This window comes from Diaporthe citri (genome assembly GCF_014595645.1).
Source record: "Diaporthe citri strain NFHF-8-4 chromosome Unknown scaffold_13, whole genome shotgun sequence".
Taxonomy (NCBI): Eukaryota; Fungi; Ascomycota; class Sordariomycetes; order Diaporthales; family Diaporthaceae; genus Diaporthe; species Diaporthe citri.
In genome coordinates this window covers 201,827-221,423 of record NW_025064858.1, presented here as the reverse complement: position 1 = coordinate 221,423, position 19,597 = coordinate 201,827, and the positions used below count along the sequence as shown (strand labels likewise).

Here is a 19,597-nt window from a genome sequence, read left to right as displayed (position 1 = left end):
ACCGTCTGGATGTAGTGCAAGCCGGTCCCTTGCCTAGATAGCGGCCACGGATGCCCTCAACCACACATGTTTTCCATGCTTTAAAAGTCGGCTACGTTTACGTTCGAAGTTTCTCATGAGCAGAATAGAGTGGAACATGGAGAAAATTTACGTTTTATTAGAAATTCAGTGGTAGAGGTTGTTTAGTTGCGAAGAAGGATGCGGTTGCCTTGCAGCTGTCCACTTTTGATACATTACATCACTCAAGCCTCGTCTAGTCCCCTCAATTATGGGCATTGAGTATATATAGGGATGTTGTCTCCCATAGTGTGCTTGGTCAAATCCCCAGATCAGACCTGTTGCAAAGCCTTAATTCTTTCAAGACAACACAAGAAGCCTTATCAACATGTTCACCAACATTCCTTCCGTGGTCGTGCCGTTCTTGGCCATTACTGGAGCCAAGGCAGACGTGGTCATGACCCTCTACTCGGACGATGATTGCCTCGGGTCAGCCAATGTCAACTCTGGCAGCTGCATGACGTGGTTTACACCCGGCTGGTCCTCGGCGAAGATCACTGACGACTCGGGCTCGCCCGCCGGAACTCTGGCGTTCTACACCAACAATAACTGCGCCGCGGCCCAGTCAAGCCACGGGTACAGCGCTGCCAACTTTGATTGCCTGAGGGACTTTGGATTCGTCGCGAACGCTGCTGGCTTGGCCGGCAAAGTTAACTTGGAACAAGCGCATGCGTAAGGTGGTATGTATAGTGCGACCGATTGGTCAAGAAAGGACTGACTGTCTACACAGTGCAGTCACACAGTCAAGATCACCCACGACGCAAGGGGGAATACAGTTTTGTTATGGGAGCGCTGCAGAAGGGGGGTGAGGCAGGAACGGTCGGCCACTGTGGCAACACACAGGTCTGGAAATGAGGCGGCAGATAACTGAACTCCTGGAGGCCTCATGTCCAGATCAGGCAAAATATGTCTTCTGCTGGTAATCCAGATTATGATCATGTGGGTGAATTGACGGTGCAGATCCATCCACGGTATTTCAGATTGAGTAGCTGGACAGATAGTTGAGAAACAGTCATTACTCGTGGGAAGCATTTCATCGTTGTTGTCCACTCCTTAATCAAGGTTTTCAAGCCCGCATTCTTTCATAGCTTTGGACCCCATGGTTTTTATATTCCAAAAATTATTGGAAAGAAACATATGGCATTTAGATAAGTCTAGGTCTAACACTATCTATAGAATAGTACCCTGTCCTACTGTCCTCCCCTGCTAACCAGCCGGCTTCTATCCTGAAATAATACCATCCAGGAGGCCAATGGAAAAGGACCCCGTCTGGCTAAGATTCGTCTCGATGGCGCCGCAAAGACTTAGCCGGAAAGCGGCCGACGAAATGGAATAGACAGTTGAAATGGGGAAACATAAGCGAAGACGGTCCTCAGATGGATTGGCACAGCCGTCGAAGTTGCGCAAGACCGTCGCCGCCAGTCCCAGCGAACCGGAGCACGACGGACATGTCGGAATCGATATGTCGCCGCGAATTTCAGTTCAATTCTGTCCGGAATATCTTGCACAGCACGAAGAGGCCGAGCTTCTGGCCGTGCAGATGGTGCACGCATCGAGCGCCTTCCACAGGTTCTACTTCCTCCCGGCCGACGAGCGGCCGCCGGCAAGTTGTGAACCAGTCAGCCTGCACAAGATGCTCCTGCAACACCATGGGCGGATCGTACCGACTGGGAATACGCAGATACTGTGGAAGGTACAGGTTGCACGTCTTATCGCCGAGGCGGCGTTGAAGTTTGACTGGCCGGAGACCAGGTGCCACTGGGGCCCCTGAGGACATTGTCGTGATGTATTGCAAATAGCCTGCCTATGTTGCTGCGGCGGCACGGAGACAGATCCAAGCATTTGCTCGTCGTGGCCCTACGGCTCCTCCGTCTTGTTCTTTTGTCAGATGCACAAGTGATCGTAAACGATCTGCCCCTGTTCGTCGTCGGAAATCTGCTAAACCTGCCCAGGTGTACAAGGCGGCTCAGCCGGAGCGGCGCAGCGGATTGGTGCCTAACTTACTTCACAATCAACCGTGCGCCAACGAACGTCTTACCGATAAATCTGCTTTTTTTTTTTTTTCATGCTCGGGGGGCGGAGACATGGAGGAGGCAGCGACAGTACAGCAATCTCATCGAATCGCCTCCTGTGGCGGCACGGCTGGGCGGTCCCCAGTGGGTAATGCAAGAGGCCTACCTTCCCTCACTGCTAGAAGAGTGCCTCGTCCAAACAATAGGCCATGGAAACTTTCCACTCTTGCTTGACATACGAACTGATAGGTTTAGCGCGACTGCGTCCCCAGATTTAATGAATTATAAGTAGGTATGTACATCCAGGCTTACGTCGTCAAACCAAACTCTTCTTCTAGCTCCAAGTTTCTTGTGCCTGGCCACCCCATCTTCTGATCGTTCACAATCCCACACTTACCTAGGCACCCGTCACTTAACTATCAACTTCCATACCAATCACCGTGGCTTTTTCGCTCCAGGGGATCATTGTTGACTCAGAGCTCAAGCTTGTCTCTCTGCTGGACAAGCTGAGTACCGTCCGCCCTCCAACCAAGCCTACCGATCCTCCGAGTCTGTATTTTGACATCGAGGGTCAAAACCTTTGCCGACACGGGACAATGTCCATTCTGTCCCTATTCCTATCTCCAGACGACACAGCGTACCTGATCGACGTTCACACACTGCAGGCCGACACCTTCACCACCGCCAACGAAGAGGGCACATCTCTCAAGGCCGTCCCTGAGTCTCCCACGGTACCCAAAGCCTTCTTCGATATTCGAAATGACTCGGACGCCCTCTTCAGCCTGTTCGGCATCAAGGTCGCAGGAATCCACGACATACAGCTCATGGAGCTGGCCCGACGCACAGGCCCCAGGCGCCGCGTGTCCGGGCTTGCCAGGTGCATCGAGACGGACCTGACGGCTGTTCCGGACCAGGCGGCTGTTGCTAGGGCCGTCAGCGCCAAACGGGCGGGGGAGAGAATTTGGAATCCAAGTCTCGGGGGGACGTACGCTTCGGTCAACCAGCGACCGATGCCAGCGGCGATAATCGACTACTGTTGTGCAGATGTTGGCATCCTCCCAAGTCTCTGGAAGGCTTACGTCCGTGATATCTGGACAGATGGGAAATTGTTCTGGCGTTCTGAAGTCTGGAAAAAGACGTTGGAGAGAGTCAAGGAGTCTCAGAAGGCTTCGTATGACCCTAATGGTGGGGACAAGTCGCTTGGGCCTTCGGATTGGCAGCCTGGCGCAATGGATGAGTTGTTGGATGCGTGGAATGAGGAATGCTTGGATAGTATGGTTAGGCTTGATGACTCGTACGGAGAAACTGCCTTTGGACAATTTCATGTAGTTTGATGCCGGCTGGTATGTCTCTACAGATATAAATATTGCAAGCTGGCTTCGCCTACGAAATGTATTGAAGAAAGAAGGACAGATCTCTGTCCACCGCGTCCGACAGACCACTAACAATACATAACTAAAATGTTTACTAAACAGTATTAGAACAAATAACAAGAATTCTAAGCTGTGAAGACATCCGACAAACCTTACTCGCTCAGTTGTACGTACCGTGCGACAAGTGTTTTCGCCCTGTCCGCTGCATAAGTGCGATATGTCATTCTTACTTGCAATTATTTTGGTCATGCCAGTTGAAAATAACTAGCTTCATTCGTCGACAGAGCTCCTTATGAGATTTTGCGCAGTCGGTTGATTCTTGATATGGACTCTGACCCCTACAATCACCCCGTGTGTCTCGGCCGTTGCAGCTATCTATTTCTAAGCCACGCATTCGTCTTTGAACCGTGAGGAGACGGGCGGTGTCGATGAGTGGTACAGCCCCCAAACCAGCCCCTGACCTGAGACATTGCCTCAGCAGCACGTTGTACAGCAGCATCTGAATAATGTTCTAGTCCTCTCCGCGTGATCTGATTGGACGGGGTCGTAATCTTGTCTTTCAGCTGCTACCTGCTGAAAAGGAACCTACATGATCAGTAGCGTCTAAGCCGCCTATATGCATTGCGTCAGAAGTAAGGGGCTTGCTGCCCCCATATTTCTTTTTGGATCATTCCACCATCAGCAGGGAATGCCAAAATATATAAGTGCCGAAAGAGATCCTCACTTTCATAATTTTTAAGGAGGTTGTATGATCCTTGCATTTGGCCTTGCGGATTTTTTTTTTTTTTTTGGTTCGCTGGGTCTTTACCATCTAGTTACTGGTCTATGCCAAAATGTCCTCCTCGTCGCAGCTCTCACCCTCGTCGCCCTTCTTGAGTACACCTACTGATCATATCAGGGACGACAACGTTTCACCTACCGGATCCCGTCCCTGTTCAAGCGCCGAGATCATTTCGCCGCCGGGCCAACAGCCTCAACAACCTCAACCACCCCAACAGCAGAGCGAAGGCAAGGAACGACCTGGCGCACGAACTACGTTGACCCAATCATGGATGCGGGAACTCGGTAGTGCTATCCTGCTTCTCGTTTCCGGGGCAGCGATACCTGCAACCCTTTACCCTCACGATGGACAGCCATTGCCACAGTGGCCCTTTTCTATCTCAATCAATGCCCTGCTATCAATTTACTCGATAGTTCTAAGAGTATGTATCGCATTCCTCGTCACCTCATGCATCGGGCAACTTCAATGGAGTTGGTACTTGGAAGCTCGGCCATTGAAAGATGTTGTTCTATTCCATGAGGCGGCGAATGGAACTTTGGGCTCAGTGCGATGGCTATGGGTCAACCGCCTGCGGCAGCCATTGACTGCTCTTGGAGCCATGATTTCCATCGTAGCACTTGCTATCGATCCTTGCATTCAACAACTCGTCCATGCCGTCGACTGCAGTAAGACGTTGTCCAATGACATGCCGGCGACCGTTCCCCGGACGAACTTCCTCCACCAAGGTAACGACGACAGCAGCAGGAAGACTTACCTTCTGCCGACGATTCTGGACGGTCTGAACACATTTCAGAACCTCACCGACTTCGAATGTTCGACGGGCAATTGCACCTTCGAAAATACTTATACTAGTCTCGCGTTCTGTAATCAGTGCTCCGACAGATCGTCTGAAGTTGTTTTCGATGAACAATGCAGTGTTACATCTTTCGATGAACAATGCAGTGGTGGATCCTTGTATGAAATGTGCAGTGTTGAAGCTTTCGCGACTGGCAGAGGCCCTTGCAATCTTGTCAAAGGAGATACGGTCACGGGAGATACAGTCCGAAACACGACATATGCAGTCACGACACTGTGGAATATTACAACACACTGGTCACCATTTGATGTCAATTTCTACTACGACCCGTCACTGAATCTGTCCAGCAACAACCAAGCCACTGAAGTGTTCTCGACCCAAGCCAAAGAGCAGTATCTTAATGTGTCTTCTCCATATGGTCAGATCCCACAAGGCCTTCAATTCGGCGCCATACTGGGGTATTCAGACACTGCCATACTCCGAACAGATCCAACCAACGGCCGTGATCCTTTGATTGGGTGCGATGATTCTCTCACAAACGACACCTGGCGCTGCCGAGGCTTTGGCGCTGCCGAGTGCGTTCTACGGCCCTGCTTACGGACATACTCTTGTTCCATCGAGGCAGGTCGGGTCAACGAGACGATTGTGGAGGAGTCTAGTCTGGATCAAATCTGGGGCTTCGGCGATCCAAATCTAGGGGATACCACTCTTCCTTATGATCCGCTCCTTAGCCTGTTAGATCTGCATTGTATCACGGATGCCGACCGCAGGCACCTCCTTGACAATGGATACGACCTTGAAAATGCCGGTCGCTGGCTTCCGTATAACACCACCTTCAACACGTCCAACTCCGTCAACGCCTCGTCACCGTTCCCCGAGTCCCTACTGGCGAACAACTGTCTATACATTATCAACCCCTTCTTCATCGACACATTCTGGGTCGGGACTCTCTGGCCCTTCTTCATCGGCAACGTAACCCGCAATTTGCCCAAACTACAGTCACGTACCTTTGGGTACGTCTTCGAAGGCAGGGAGCAGCTCCTGCAACTCTACAACTCGGGAAACGTATCAATGGAGTCGATCCGAGACACGTTTGCGAACCTTGCGCAGGCGCTAACGCTCTGGGTGCGCTCCAACGGTGACCCGGGACACAGCCGGCGAGCCGAGGGCGACGTTCTTCACTACGCAGTGTGCGTGCGGGTGACCTGGGCGTGGATCGCGCTGCCGGCGGCGCTGACGGGTCTCGCGCTGGTGATGCTTGCGCTGACGGTGGCTACCACTGCGCGGAGGGCCGTGCCAATGTGGAAGCTCTTTCCGCTGGCGGTGTTGCTGTGTGGGCCGGCCGGGGAGAACTGGGTGGATCGGGACCTGCTGGCTGCGAATACTAGCAAGACGGGTAAGACGTCTTCGTGTGATGATGGTTCCGTGGATGCCATGTCGAAACTTGCGAGTAGGGTTTCTGTGCAGCTGCTCGAGCAGGATGGCAAATATCAACTGTGTCAAGTTGGAGTACGATCGAAGAACATCCAGCATTGAGACAGCTGCAAAGGTTTGCTTTCAGCTACCCTTAGAGGGGTAATATAATCTTAAATATCATCAACAGTCTGGCGAAGGCTGTGTCTGAGTGCGATGTTGAACTTTCATTCTGCAATGTCTACACAAGCTGGACAAACAAAAGTAGACAAACGAAGACGAAAGAAAGAAGGAACGGGTGATCAACATTCCCAGCGACGGACAAAATGTCTCACCTCTCGCCATTCAAAAACTCGTGAACCACATCCAACACCGTATGAAGCTCGTCCGTCATCCCAAACGTAGGGTGTCCGAGGAGAAGATCATGGGGTGCCTTTGGTGTGGCACAGAATGCCACACGATTGCCGTCGACCCCCCGCATGTTTGCCGCAAATTTTGTGATAGACTGACAAAAGCCTTCAGCAGCTCCAGCATGAATGTATAGCGGCACCGATGTTTTGAAGGGGTAGCTCAGGGGCGACGTGTATGGCAGATTGTCCTTTTCACCTCCATTTTTGCCGAGGTATGACTCTGCCCCCCATTGTAGAAAGTCGGCGTCCAACATATCAGATTTGGCATTGGCATAGCCTTCATAGTCTTTCCCCGCGTTCGGTGTAACCTCTACCCAAGGTGACCACACAACAGCACCGCCTGGCACTGGGAATCCGGGAGTGTTGGTCCTCAAAGAGCCGTCGGCGTCGATCTCGCTGGCTGGTTGAGGACTCGAGGAAGCGGATCAAGGCAAGAACGACGTTTCCACCGGCCGAATCGCCTGAGAGGATGATATTCTTTGGAGATATACCCAGAGAGAGAACATAGTTGTAATACGTAAGGGCATCCTGGACCGCAGCCGGGAAGCATGTCTGCTCATCTGCTGCGAGACGGTATTGTGCCCAGAGTACCTTGCTCGCCTTCAGGTGCTTTGTCAGGACCTCTGATACCGGCCGGCCCGAACCCTCGTGGCCGAAAGTGATGACAAATGCGCCGCCGGGGAAGTGAATCACGACCTTCTCGTCCTCTAGATTGGGGGATTGCAGTGAAGGAGCATCTGGCAGCCAAACACCCCTCACAGGACCCGGTTTGACTGAGGCTGTTGGAGCTAAAGCACCGGAGAACAAGGACCTAGCTGGGGGCTCGATAATAGCCAGCCTCTCTTTAGCCGTTGCAGGATCGTCGTCCAAGATGCGTCGGGATTGAGTGGTCAAGGAGTATCGGAAAAATAGCTTCAACATGTCGCTAGATAAGCTCATCCTGGCGGTCCCTGTGACTGTTCGTCAGACTGCCGTTTCGTGAACGTGCGACAGAAGGCTCATCAGGATACCCACAATCGGGATGCGAGGGCTTCGCAAGATATCGAAGGAACAATGCGGCGGCATACGGCGGGGTTGCAAGCAGGAAGAATATGGTGTAGAGAGCCTTCAAGGGCTGCGATGACCAGATTCGAGCCATTCTGTTGCTGTTGTTGGCACCACTGTAGTTATTCTGGAATTTTCAGAAGCAACTGGCTGGAAGCTACAGGTGATAAAAGTTTGAAAAGGTTTAAGGCTGCTGATGACGGATTGACTTGCTCAGGATTGTCTCGCGGTGGAGGGTCGTGGGCGGGATGTCATCACGGAGAAGGTGGTCAGCCATTACCCCTCTCAGAGAGCGAAGAGGAACCTGTCACATAAAAGGAACCGGATACCTTTTACGCGTGGTGACATTGGGAGCTTGGCATCTTGTACCAACTGAAAGAAGAGGTGCCTCCAAGCATCCTGCGGGGTTCTTGCGTACCAACAGGCGATTGCCACATCCGGGCATCGAGCTAAAGTTGCCAACACCTGCGTCTACCCCCTTGTATTGTACAAAATACCATACATTTTGAAGCTATTTAGAAAGATGCCGGGAAAGATAGAATATGGTCCTAACCATTTTCTCGGACCCAATCTCGTGTACGCAGGCAAAATCACAATGGTAGTCACAGAAGATTAAGTTTCCAGGACTGTGTGTCCGATCAAAATGTGTCCGACATTCCCAACTGGATGTGTAAGAAAGGACCACGAGTTTCCGCTACCAGGGCCACTCCAAATTCTCGCCATCAAAACAGAACCATGCACCTCTTCAGGCTACATCTACTTGTCGGTCGACCTTGATGCTCATAGATGGTATGGACTCGCCCAATGACTGCTGGCTGGGGTATCCCCGACTGTGAGACCATTCAGCCCAAATCTGAGAACTGCTGTTGAAGGGCCCTATTGGGGAGTACTGGCCCCCGTGAATGGTCTTTGTGATGCCATATTCATCGGACCGCCTGTAGTCATGGAAGGCCTGCTTGTGATTATTGGCAGGTGATCGAGACCAGATCGACAGACTCCAGCTTCGAATGTAAGAAAACAGTTTGATGATGGAAGGAAGAATGGGGGCAAGGGTTGGGAGACAAGCACAGATTATTGCCAATCCTATTTGCAATGTTGACCAGAGCATTGCATTAGAATATGCGACTGCCATCCAGTTGTTAGAACCTCATCACTTGGCGGAAAGGCTGGGTTCACTTACCTTGCCCTGATGGGTCCCAGATTGCATTCAAGCGAAGAATGCTTGCCACGCATACACTAAGCAGCCAACCAGTCAGCTTCTCATACTCCCATACCTCAGCCGCAGGACCGCGGCACCAACGTGTACTTACAAGGCACCGAGGAAAAATATCCCCAAAAGACTGATCTTCTTGGAAGACTTTAAGTTCAGTTGCCACACTATTGGCATCGGTATGCAGAGGATAAAAACATCGAGAAAGAGGTTCGTCAGCTCATATGCAAGGAGTAGCTTTGGAGTATCCATGCAGTACAGTGGCTGTGCCAACTTATCCCAATAGGCGTGGATGGGAATACACTGAAAGATGACGAGAAAGTTCATAACCAAGAACCAGATTGTACAGGCAACTGCTGCCACTTGTATAATCCTCTTGTTGTGCGTAACACCGCCGCTTGTTGCGAACAACTCCCAGTAAAACCACAGAATACTGAACTTGACGGTAGTGATGGCAATTCCAAAGAGAATCTCCAAGGCGTAGGTAAGCTGTACCACATGTCATTATAAGAGTCATATACATATTATGAGTTAACAGCAAGAGTGATTATACCTTGAAGAGGTTCATGGTCTGTTCCACATTTTGCATCACGCTATGATTATAGTCGTAAGAGCCGTCGACAGAAACGTTTAGAATAACTAATTCAACAATTGCACTAGTCAGCTGTTGTGCGTAGGCGCCTCATGCTCACTCATACTGAGAAATGACCTACAGTTGACAATGAGCCCACAGCAGGCATAAAACGGAAAGGCGGACAAGAGGCACAGCCAGTCTGCCCCGAAAGGTGCTTGTCGTTGAGACAACCTCACAGCAAATCTAGCTATGAGGAAAAGGCCTGTCAAAACAATCATAGCGATGCAAGTAGCCAGGTTTTCCTGGCCGCTTTTCGGAAGTGCTCGCATAGTGAATGTGAAAAGAGAAGTCTTGACTCGTTTGATGACAACAGTCTGAAGGTGGCAATTTTGGGTCAAGGCTTTTAGGCGGCTGATGATCAGGCTTTGATGGTGTAGAGGCGGGAGCTGACTAGAGACACAGGATACTTGAGGAGCAGAGAGAAGTTTTCTTCCCTCTTTGCTCTTACACAATCTTAGAAGTCAAGAGGGAGGGAAGCCGTTCTATCAATGCCTGAACGCTTCGCTTACGCTTTACCAATTGGTGACAGGCACTTGAATCTAAATTTGTATCAGCTCTATGGAGAATCTTTTGGTTCTGTGCAACCACACAGCCACAAACCACCCTCGAGTGACGAATCATTGCAACCCCCACATGCACAGCAGTCTGTTCAGCTGATGGACTGCATGCAGTAAGACTCAAGAAAGCTTGCACTCAACTGCAAGAATTTGAGCCGTGACTCTGCATGTGTCCCACTCAGCCAGCTACATGCCGGCCTGTGGCAACTAACAAGATATTGACCGGCTGCACGCGCCGGGAAGAGTTGCAGCCAGTCGCTCCACTTTGCATTATCCAAGGTCCGCCAGGATCGGCACCATGGCATCACAGCCACCATCGTCTGCCAACAATCGTATCCAACCGCAGCCGCTCCGGAGCCGCTGGACGGCCAAGAGGATGGGCACACTTGCACAGATGCATAACGTCTTACAGATATACTCATCGTCCGCCAACAGTTGCATCAAATGTTAATGAGAGCCTCAAAGTGGAAATAATTGAGCGTGAGGGTTCAAGTCTTTCTGAGGGCGCCCCTGCTTCGGGGAAGCCCTTACATGGCTGCTATACCTTGGCAGAAGGGGCATGAGGGGCCCATGTGACCTTCTTGCGTAATACAAGGCGTTATAATATCGAATACTCAGCATACTCTGCAAGCGTTTCCCCCTTTATAAGCTTCGTCCACTTTTGGGAAAGACGGGTTTGTAAATACACTGGATCTCCATCTTGTTTTCATTCTTGTTGTCTTGAGTTCGACCCCCCTGACTCCATCGCATGTTCCTCACCATACTGCCTGGGTTTTCTCCCAACTAGCTTGTTCAGATGGTCGAACGAGCCCCTGCTGTTCATGTCTTCGGCATCGTGAGCCATGGCCACGGCTCCGACACGGCCGGCCTCATTGCCGACGTTCGAGCCGCTGTCTCGCCTCATCTTCGCCTTCAACGTTTTCCACAGCGTCTCGTGCTCCTTGGTCGGCTTAGCGTCCTTGAACCTTTCGGCGTAGTAGGTCCTGGACAGGTCCCAGAAGCACCACCACGCGGCGAGGACCGCGATGCTCAGGGGCACCGAGACCACCCAGAAGATCCAGAACTCGGGGCTCAGGACGGAGGAGCTGCTTTCTGCCTGCCAGTCAAACATGCCCATGCTGAAGAGCGTGGCGATGAAGGTGGCCGGCAGGAAGATGGCCGTGACCAGGGCCAGGGTCTTCATCGCCACGCTGTCCAGCCCGGCTTGTGCGCTCATCTCGGCACTCCGATTGTTGTCCAGCTGGGCGGCGACGACGGAGAGCTGGAAGCATGCCATTGTCACTTGTCAACATCTCAAATGAAAGAGAAAAAGCAGCATAGACTCATAGACTCATGGACTATGATCCGGGTGAGAAATAGGGTAGTGAAAACCAGAAGGAGAAGCAGGGGTGAGGGAAGGGGACGGGGGCTCATACAATGTTAACCTGGGTCTCCAGAGTCGCGATGATACAGTCGATTCCCGCTTCAAAACCTGCGGCCCCTCTGTCGAGGGTCATGATGGTGTCTCTGATCTGCCGTCCCACCTGGGGCGGGATCTCCTCCTCCTCAGAACACAGCGAAGGATCTTTCAGCTCGTCCAGGATTCCGAGCAAAAAGCCGGCCGCCTGTCTGTTCACACGGAGAGCCCTGCGGGTGCTGTGAGCGCTGCAGAGCAGACCGTTGAGCCAATTGGTGAACTCGGCGCGGTCGCCCCGCCCCTCCTCGTCCGAGTTGAGCCCGCCGAGTATCCTGGCCTGGGCATTGTAGTCGAGACGCATGGTGTCCTGGATGCCGTGCGAGTCGGCGTGGAGCTTCTCCTTCGAGAACTCGCGGATGGCGGCGAGCTCGTGCTGCAGCAGGATGACCGGCAGCAGCAGCGGGTGCGGCCAGAGCGGCATGGTGTCGTGCAGCCCGTTGCGGATGCGGGCGTCGAGCTGCCAAGGCTGGTACTTCCTCCCGGAGTCCTTGTCGACCGCGTTGATGCCTTTGACAAAGGCCGTGGTACGCCGCGTCGAGAAGTCGTATGACATGGCGAGGCCGTAGTGCGCAAGTTCTGGGATGCTTGCGTTGCTCATTGTGATGTCTTGCAACATCCCAGAAGGTAGTCGTTAGAATTTGGGCATTGGGCAAAGGACCAAGGGGAACAAGGGCCAGCAGGTCTCAAGTACTTCTGGCCCTTCTGTAATATACTCACCAAGACACATCGTTTCCCTTCCTGCTGCGTTTGTATCTGTGACAAATTCGCTCGACTGGACCCCCCACATGCTGCTCATGGTAGGCAGCGTCTGGACGGGCAAGCGCAGGTGCTCTTCTATAGCATCAAACGAGCTCCTGGCCACATGATAGCACTTTTGCGAGACCGTGCATTTCGGCTTACGGATCTCGTTCTTGGTCTGGTCGGAAGGCATGTCGATCTCGTTCTCGGTCTGGTGACAGACTAGGACTCGGACGTGGGCTTCTAGGGCACCGGCGTTCCCGGGCGGCGTGGGACCCGGCCTTTGAAGCCACTCCTCCAGGTCCTCGTCTTTCAACGTTTCCATGCACAGGTTTTGGAAATTTGGCCGGGCATTAACTTTGCCTGCAGTGCCATTGTCAGAGATAATTGAAGATATTGCAAGCCTACAAGGCTTATTTCAAGCCTGGATCTTCTCATCCGAGCGCGCAGGTGGGTAATTACTTACGCATGTTCTTGTACTTCCAAGCAAGAATGCCTCGCAAGGGCTTTTGAGCCGCTCCAACCCAAATTGTCTTCCCATTGTTGCTGTTTTTGTGGTGATCCGCAAGGCGGCGAAAGAGAGAGAAGTCTTGCTTCGCCATGATATTTCCCAGAACGAGGCCGTTGTGGGAGCCCCAGAATGTTGACTACCGTGGTGAAAATTACAGATGGCGTTGGGTTAAAATAGGTTAGCACGAGGGAAAGTAGGCATCTTTTGCAATTTGTATCGCCCAAGAAGCGACGCATCCATATAAGTCGCAGCTCACCAGGGTAAGCTGACATCGGGGTAAGCGGTGCGTCATTTTGCCGATCTGTACGAGGCTGGCTGCATGATGTGGGGGAGAGGACTGCGAACTTTTCGGGAGTGCTCAGGTCATGCTGCGACATTCGAATTGTAACCGGTCGCGTTTAAAGCGAACCGATAATTTGTTGACTTCTCCGGATTCCAGTTTCACCCTTGCTCATATGCTAGAGCTTTCTTAAGCCGGTTGTCTTTAGGTTTGTGGTTGGATGGGGACACGTATGAGATGTAGCCCGGTAGTCCGGAAAGCAGGTGTCATTTACCTGTCTTGTAGGGTTAAGCGATGCGGTGGACAAGAAGATTCGAGTCATACAAGCAATAGTGTCACGTTTTTGGCCGCTGTACTATAAGGACCAAAGTGACGCCATTAATGCACAATACACCCGGGTCCTTACATACGCGACAAATAGACAAGACCTAACATTGAATTGTGATAGCATCGGCTTTGGTGAGGGCTCCTGTTTAGCTACGGGACCATTAATGGAATTCATCATATTCCTGTAGTCAATTAGTCAATTGTGTTCTAAACAGACGTGGAGTCCGTCACAAACTAGAGATGTTGCTTCTTCTAGATGGCCAGAATGGATGGGCCTTGCAAAGAAGTCAAGTTGTTAGAAACTGCAAAGCGATTGGAAATTTGATACATGGAAGGCGCACTAGCATATGCCTTTTTCAGAGAGGATAATTGCGTAATAGAAATCCTTCGAGGTGTGTCTTCATGCTCCTTGATGAAGGTGACAGAGGAGGGCAAGAGATTCATCATGAAAAGCGAGAGGATGTGGGTGAAGAAACGACTTACCAACTGCCAATGCTCCCACATCTGTGGCAGCGTGTGTTAGAAGAGGTGGGAAAGGTCGTAAGCAAGTGGTTTATACCAAACGCTGCAATTGAGAGGTTGGGCCTTCATATAAGTATTTGGGTTCGAGATGTATGGTATGGGCTAATTGCTGACGGCACTGGCCGCCTTCCTAGATGAGGAAACACACTGCTGTGTAACCCATCCCCTCTTGGCCATGAACATGATGCGTTTCTGGGCAAATCTCTCTGCTGACGAGCGGAGGAAGCGCCGCGAGGTCACGGAGCAAGGAGCGGGGGAATTTCCCTCTCTTATGTCGTACGATGTTTCGCCTCTGGGCATTTGGAGGGGGGGGGGCGTATGCCGTTTCGGGGCCTCGTATGATTAATTGATTCATCGAAGTGCCTTGACTGAACGTGCCTAAATAACCTCCACCTCTGCTTCCCCGAGGCCTTCCTGCATGCTGGAGGCGTGTGCAACGCTGAGTGAAGCGCAATGAGGAGACATGAGCTGGTGTGCATTCCGTGCCCGATCACACTCGAGGCCCAGGTGAATCGAAGCGGCAACGGTCCGCCCTTGGAGACTGGCTGGACGCTTGGTGGCTCTTGATAATTCTAGTGTCGACACCCTCATCCACAGGAGACATGGGACAATGCTGAAAGATATCAATCCACAGGCAACACATTACAAGAACACAGAAATTGGTGCTGTCACCATGGACAACGCAATTCGTAAGAATATCAATATCCACGGCTCCCGACCTTGGCCACCATCGCCCTTGTGTTCCAACAGCAAGGTCTTCCTCGAGATCCGACATCGGTGGTTCGGAGGCCCGAGCCTGTCTGAGGAGGGAGTTAAGTACATTCCAAGCGCCACCTATACCGTCTCCCATCAAGTCACAGATGATTCTTCAGAATCGTCATAAGTAAGGAAATGCTTAAATGACGGACGGGTGGGGCTTTGGGAAAAGGTCATTCACCGGGTGTGGCACTGACGCATCGTCACATTGGTTACAGCGTAGTCAAGAAGCCTCGATGAAATCCGTAAAGAACGGGTAGAGATTTAGATAAAAATCGCCTAGTGGCTATAGTAAATATTTTCCATAGCAGTAGAAGCCCAAAGCCTCATTACGAAGGAGACATTTGATTATGGTGACGGGGGGCATCTTGACAGTTCACCCGAGAAAGACTACCAAAACACAAGTGTATTTTACAATATAAAATAGCGAGGAAATTTATTATTCGCAGTTACGTTCAGTGCCTTGCCGATTTCACCATCTCCACAAAATTTGGCATTTTGCATATAGCATCCTGCAAGGTGAATTTTGTGTATGCAAGCCAACTAGCAAAGGTCAAACCCGTAGTGCCACATTTGTACGTGCAGGCAGAGATCGCCTGGGTTCCGGCTGCTTCTAGGGCTGATATTGGCAGAGCCGAGGATCCCCCCGGTCGAACCTATGTAAGGTTTTATCGTCGTCGGCTGGATAGCGAAAGTGTACTGGTGTTGATCAGTTTAGCCTTCCTGCCTGATTTTTCACATTCATCGTGCAGGGTAGCTGACCACGCTACAGTCACATTAAGAGGGATATTCAAGTTGTGGGCTGCTTCACATAGGAAGGATGACTAAACGATGGGAAGTGTAGCTTGCAGGACCCTGCGTTCAAGTGGAGCCAGCAAGGCGTGCTGTCAGGTAGCATTTCACCTTATAATCTACTGGTAAGCAGGCCAAGACCATCAAGTCTACTGGAAATAGACTAGTGTTCGCTGCCGTCGGCATTGAGGGATGAAGATTCCGCAGACAGACGGGGGCTTATGTCATTCCGCATGAGGACTGCGACCCCCATGCCGATACCACCCCCACGGCCCCTGTACCTGCTCGCCCGAACCAGGTTTTTGCGCGCCATTCTCGAGCTGACACACCCCAAAAGAGCCAAGACTGGTCCCTGATAGTTTTCCTGTTCTATCGTCTCACGCGGTGTGGCGGCTCAACTTCTGGATTCGTCTAGCCCGGCGGTGGAAGACAGGAAAATCAGGGCAAGCAGCCAACCATTTTCGAGTGCAGCTCTCGTGGTGATGTCAGTCCGCGGCTTCATTCACTGTTATCCGATCTCTTGCTAGCATGGACGGCAGGGCTGACGGCGAGTATTCCTACTTCACCATCATGAAGCCCACAAACAGGCCGGCCTCTGTCTTGTAATTAGACCACCATTCCATTTCAATAATATGCCTACATCAGCCCCACTGTCTCCTATTAGAAGTTCAAAGCCCACTGTTTTCCAAGTAGAATAAGCAAATAGTCTGAAACTTGACATCGAAAAATGCCACACCGACAACCATCCACGAGCAAGCCGCCTCCGGTGAGGCATCCCTCCATACGGGAAGAGAAGGCCTCTCCTCGACGCCTCTCCTCGACTAGATCATCCACGACGCGCAACCCGTCCGTGAGGACAGTCACGGGCAATGGCCCCCAGCGAAGGCCCACCGCCGGCCTGCAGAGGGTCGACACCCTGCAGACCCGCTACATGGAGATGCTCCTCAGCCTCGACAAGATCCCCCGCCTGCACAACATCCTCGCCTCCTTCTTCGGCTGGATCCTGCTCGCCGGCTTCATCGTCTTCCCGGGGACCTTCACCAGCATCCGCGACCTGTCCGACGACCCGGAGCTGGCCGAGAAGTCCCCAACCGCCAGCGCCGTGCTCGGCCACGTCCAGAACGTGCCGCTGCTCGTCATCGCCGCCATCTCCTGCGGCATCGGCGCCGCCGGCCTGTCGTGGCTGGCCTTCCGCTGGCGGTCCAACTACGTCTGGCAGCTCAACAGGATATACCTCCCGGGAGCGACAAACGCCCTGGCCGGCTTGATCTCGACCCTTGTCGTTGTCTACTCGCAGAAGCATGGAGACTGGAGCATCACGGCTATGGTTACCGGTATCGTCGAGGGCGCGGATCTGGTCATCTGCGGGGCATTGCTTGTAATCAATACTTTGTTGCTCAAGAGAGTTCAGCGGAAACACGGAAGGGAAATGGAACAGTTGGAGCAGGGCGTGGAGGAGGGCCTGTTCGAGAGAGCGGGGAGGAAGCTGCATGAGCCTGCTCTCGAGCCACAGAGCGTCGTATGAGGTCTTGAGGGGGGCACTGCGTGGTGAAGGCTTGCTGGACAAGCTTGATTGTTTTCATTGTGTCTAAAATACCCAATGTCGTTTTGTTCTGACAATTGCTGACTCGGCGGGGTAGAGGAGGTGGATGCAGCAAGGCATGATTTTATATCAGATCTCAGCACCTCAACGAAAGACCATTAATTGTTTTCTGATACGATCCCGTCAGATACTCATTAGATATTCATCTATAGTTGCTACAGCTCCCAGTTCCAAGTACAGTGTGTGCTGGTATCTCGTCATTCTCAAAGGGGATTTGAACTAGAACAGTAGGCTCATTTGAAGGGAACTCAGCGCCATGGCCCGCAATATTGCTCTCGCTCCGAAGATCGGTGACCAAGATGATGCTGGAGGTCATTGTGCCTGGCATGAGATACGCAATCTCCTCCGGCGGTGGGCGAGCCGGAACTTGACTGTCCGCGCTCGCAGAGGGGACAGCCCCCTGATATAACAGCCTGTTTGACAATACATATGCGGTCTGTCGTGGTATGGCCGGGTTCGCCTGTGCTATGCAGCTTGCAGTGGCATTAGGAGAGGACGGCTGGGGCGGCGTATAAGGCGCAGACACGCGTATCATTCCATTCAATACAATGGTCAGTCTATCAATTCGGCGTCAGTATCTTGGCCCTGCACGCTGGGTACTGTTTCTTTGAGTACAATAATTACTCACTGGACACGTGGAGCCCACGCTTCGCCGACGTAGGTTCTCGGCTGAAGTGTGGACCATTTCACGTTTGTTGTGCGGCCTCCGATGCCATAGTTCAACGCAGACATGTACTCGACGGGAATAGAGTCAATCTGCCAGCATTCGAGTACCGAATATCCATCATGGGACGCAATCGTCGTGATTCTCAATGGTTGTACCGCCTGGCACAAGACATTGGGCACGATGAGACCAACAAAATTGATGATGGCTAGTTGTAAGCGATTCATGATAGGGAACAGACGAAATATTGTATTGGTGGCGAGCAGGGTTTGTCTGTCCTAGGAACCTTCCGTGCAATTTACAAGAGCTCAAAACTGTCCCCTTTAAATCCTCGGGCCTTGTTTTGAATGCCGTTCCGGGGCTTTCTTCGGTAACGCAGTCTGAATACTCACCTTGAGGTGTGATATCAGATCCGGAGCTGCCGATCTTGAAAATACCGCCGCGAGATGGCCGAGTTGCGAAATTGACTTAAGTTTCATGAGCCTCAGGAGGCCGCACTTCCCCACCGGACAGTAAGAGACCAACAAGATTTGCGGCAGCATCTGAGAACTGCTGCAGTTATCTAAGGTTGCGCTGGAATGTACCCACGGGCCGTCCGGTGCTCGCCCTCCTATAATGCAAAATCATGATCTAGACTCGTTCATCCCAAAGCTGCCGTCAGTAGATATACAAGCTCTAGTTCGAAACAAAAAACGTCCGTCCCCAGCCTTGGCAGTTGAGTCTCCGCAAAGCGCTAGTCTAAATACAGCGTTACCAACGAGCCGAGCCGAGCCAAGCACTCCGCGCTACCATACTTACACACAGGCTAAAAATTCCAGTACATTGAGATACAAGAAACACCAAGCCGTGGGTGGTAGGACGTGAGAATCACCACGATGTTGACCGAGCGTATCAAGGATAAAGTTTATATATTAAGCTATATGTGACTTTATATATAAGCTTAGGCTTAAGGGATAATCAGAAAGCTAAGCAGATAGCACACAAACCAATGGACAGTTGATTAAAAAAACACAGTGTGGCCAAAGCCTGAAGGCTGTGAAAAGTACCGAAATACTTCCTAGTGATGGAGCAAACGCACCTTGACCGAGAGACCCGGCTCGTGCAACAAACGCAGTGTTGATAGAAATGTTCCCTCACGTGCCTCTGGCTGGATGTAATTACCAAAGTTGAGCAGATGAAGTGAGGCAAAGCCAATCGTGCTGGTCTGGAGACTTCACCTCTACATGAGCCCACAAGCGGCGTCTCCAAGCTTAATAACGACTTACACCACACTGATACGAATCACTCGGGATTCCTCTGTCACTATGGAGAATCAATCATCTTTCGACGTGTGTGTTTTTTGGGACCAGACGTACGATATTCAGACCAATGATCTGCGGAATCTTCGTCCTCGAAGCTTGGACAACGGAAGCCTCGACCTTTGCAGATTTTTGCACCATATCATGCACCTCATCTTTACAACCATAATGATGTCGAACAAGCCGTACATCCTGTGCACGCCTCAGCTTGCAGGAGAAGTCCCTCAGTCGCATGTAGATCGACGGTTCGGATACCGCTTGTTTCCAGCACAACAGGAGATGTTGCGGAGGCCGCAAACAGTCAAGTTGACTTTCAGGCTGTGCTGGAGTCTGCGGTAGAGCAAATATTGTTACAACCCATTC

General features: G+C 51.7%; 6 protein-coding genes across 6 annotated transcripts; 2 read left to right on the top strand and 4 right to left on the bottom strand.

The window, feature by feature from the left end:
- Nucleotides 1-385: 385 nt before the first annotated feature.
- INS49_004787 (uncharacterized protein) lies at nucleotides 386-6,555 on the top strand (the record flags this gene model as incomplete). The annotated part of the gene is made up of 4 exons (XM_043165575.1): nucleotides 386-729; nucleotides 1,486-1,675; nucleotides 2,528-3,341; nucleotides 5,285-6,555. The coding sequence occupies 4 exons, from the start codon at nucleotides 386-388 to the stop codon at nucleotides 6,553-6,555; spliced, it is 2,619 nt and encodes an 872-aa protein (XP_043017704.1).
- Nucleotides 6,556-6,763: 208 nt separating this feature from the next.
- INS49_004786 (uncharacterized protein) lies at nucleotides 6,764-7,980 on the bottom strand (the record flags this gene model as incomplete). Its single annotated transcript, XM_043165574.1, has 3 exons — nucleotides 6,764-7,242; nucleotides 7,334-7,792; nucleotides 7,857-7,980. 3 exons carry the CDS (start codon nucleotides 7,978-7,980, stop codon nucleotides 6,764-6,766), a joined length of 1,062 nt encoding a protein of 353 aa, XP_043017703.1.
- Nucleotides 7,981-8,631: 651 nt separating this feature from the next.
- On the bottom strand, nucleotides 8,632-11,563 carry INS49_004785 (uncharacterized protein; the record flags this gene model as incomplete). Its single annotated transcript, XM_043165573.1, has 5 exons — nucleotides 8,632-9,011; nucleotides 9,067-9,122; nucleotides 9,197-9,585; nucleotides 9,650-9,735; nucleotides 11,047-11,563. 5 exons carry the CDS (start codon nucleotides 11,561-11,563, stop codon nucleotides 8,632-8,634), a joined length of 1,428 nt encoding a protein of 475 aa, XP_043017702.1.
- A 133-nt stretch (nucleotides 11,564-11,696) lies between these two features.
- Nucleotides 11,697-12,951, bottom strand: INS49_004784 (uncharacterized protein; the record flags this gene model as incomplete). Its single annotated transcript, XM_043165572.1, has 3 exons — nucleotides 11,697-12,349; nucleotides 12,461-12,844; nucleotides 12,948-12,951. The coding sequence occupies 3 exons, from the start codon at nucleotides 12,949-12,951 to the stop codon at nucleotides 11,697-11,699; spliced, it is 1,041 nt and encodes a 346-aa protein (XP_043017701.1).
- A 3,445-nt stretch (nucleotides 12,952-16,396) lies between these two features.
- INS49_004783 (uncharacterized protein) lies at nucleotides 16,397-17,194 on the top strand (the record flags this gene model as incomplete). Its single annotated transcript, XM_043165571.1, has 1 exon — nucleotides 16,397-17,194. The coding sequence occupies one exon, from the start codon at nucleotides 16,397-16,399 to the stop codon at nucleotides 17,192-17,194; it is 798 nt and encodes a 265-aa protein (XP_043017700.1).
- Nucleotides 17,195-17,414: 220 nt separating this feature from the next.
- Nucleotides 17,415-18,163, bottom strand: INS49_004782 (uncharacterized protein; the record flags this gene model as incomplete). Its single annotated transcript, XM_043165570.1, has 2 exons — nucleotides 17,415-17,829; nucleotides 17,901-18,163. 2 exons carry the CDS (start codon nucleotides 18,161-18,163, stop codon nucleotides 17,415-17,417), a joined length of 678 nt encoding a protein of 225 aa, XP_043017699.1.
- Nucleotides 18,164-19,597: the final 1,434 nt, after the last annotated feature.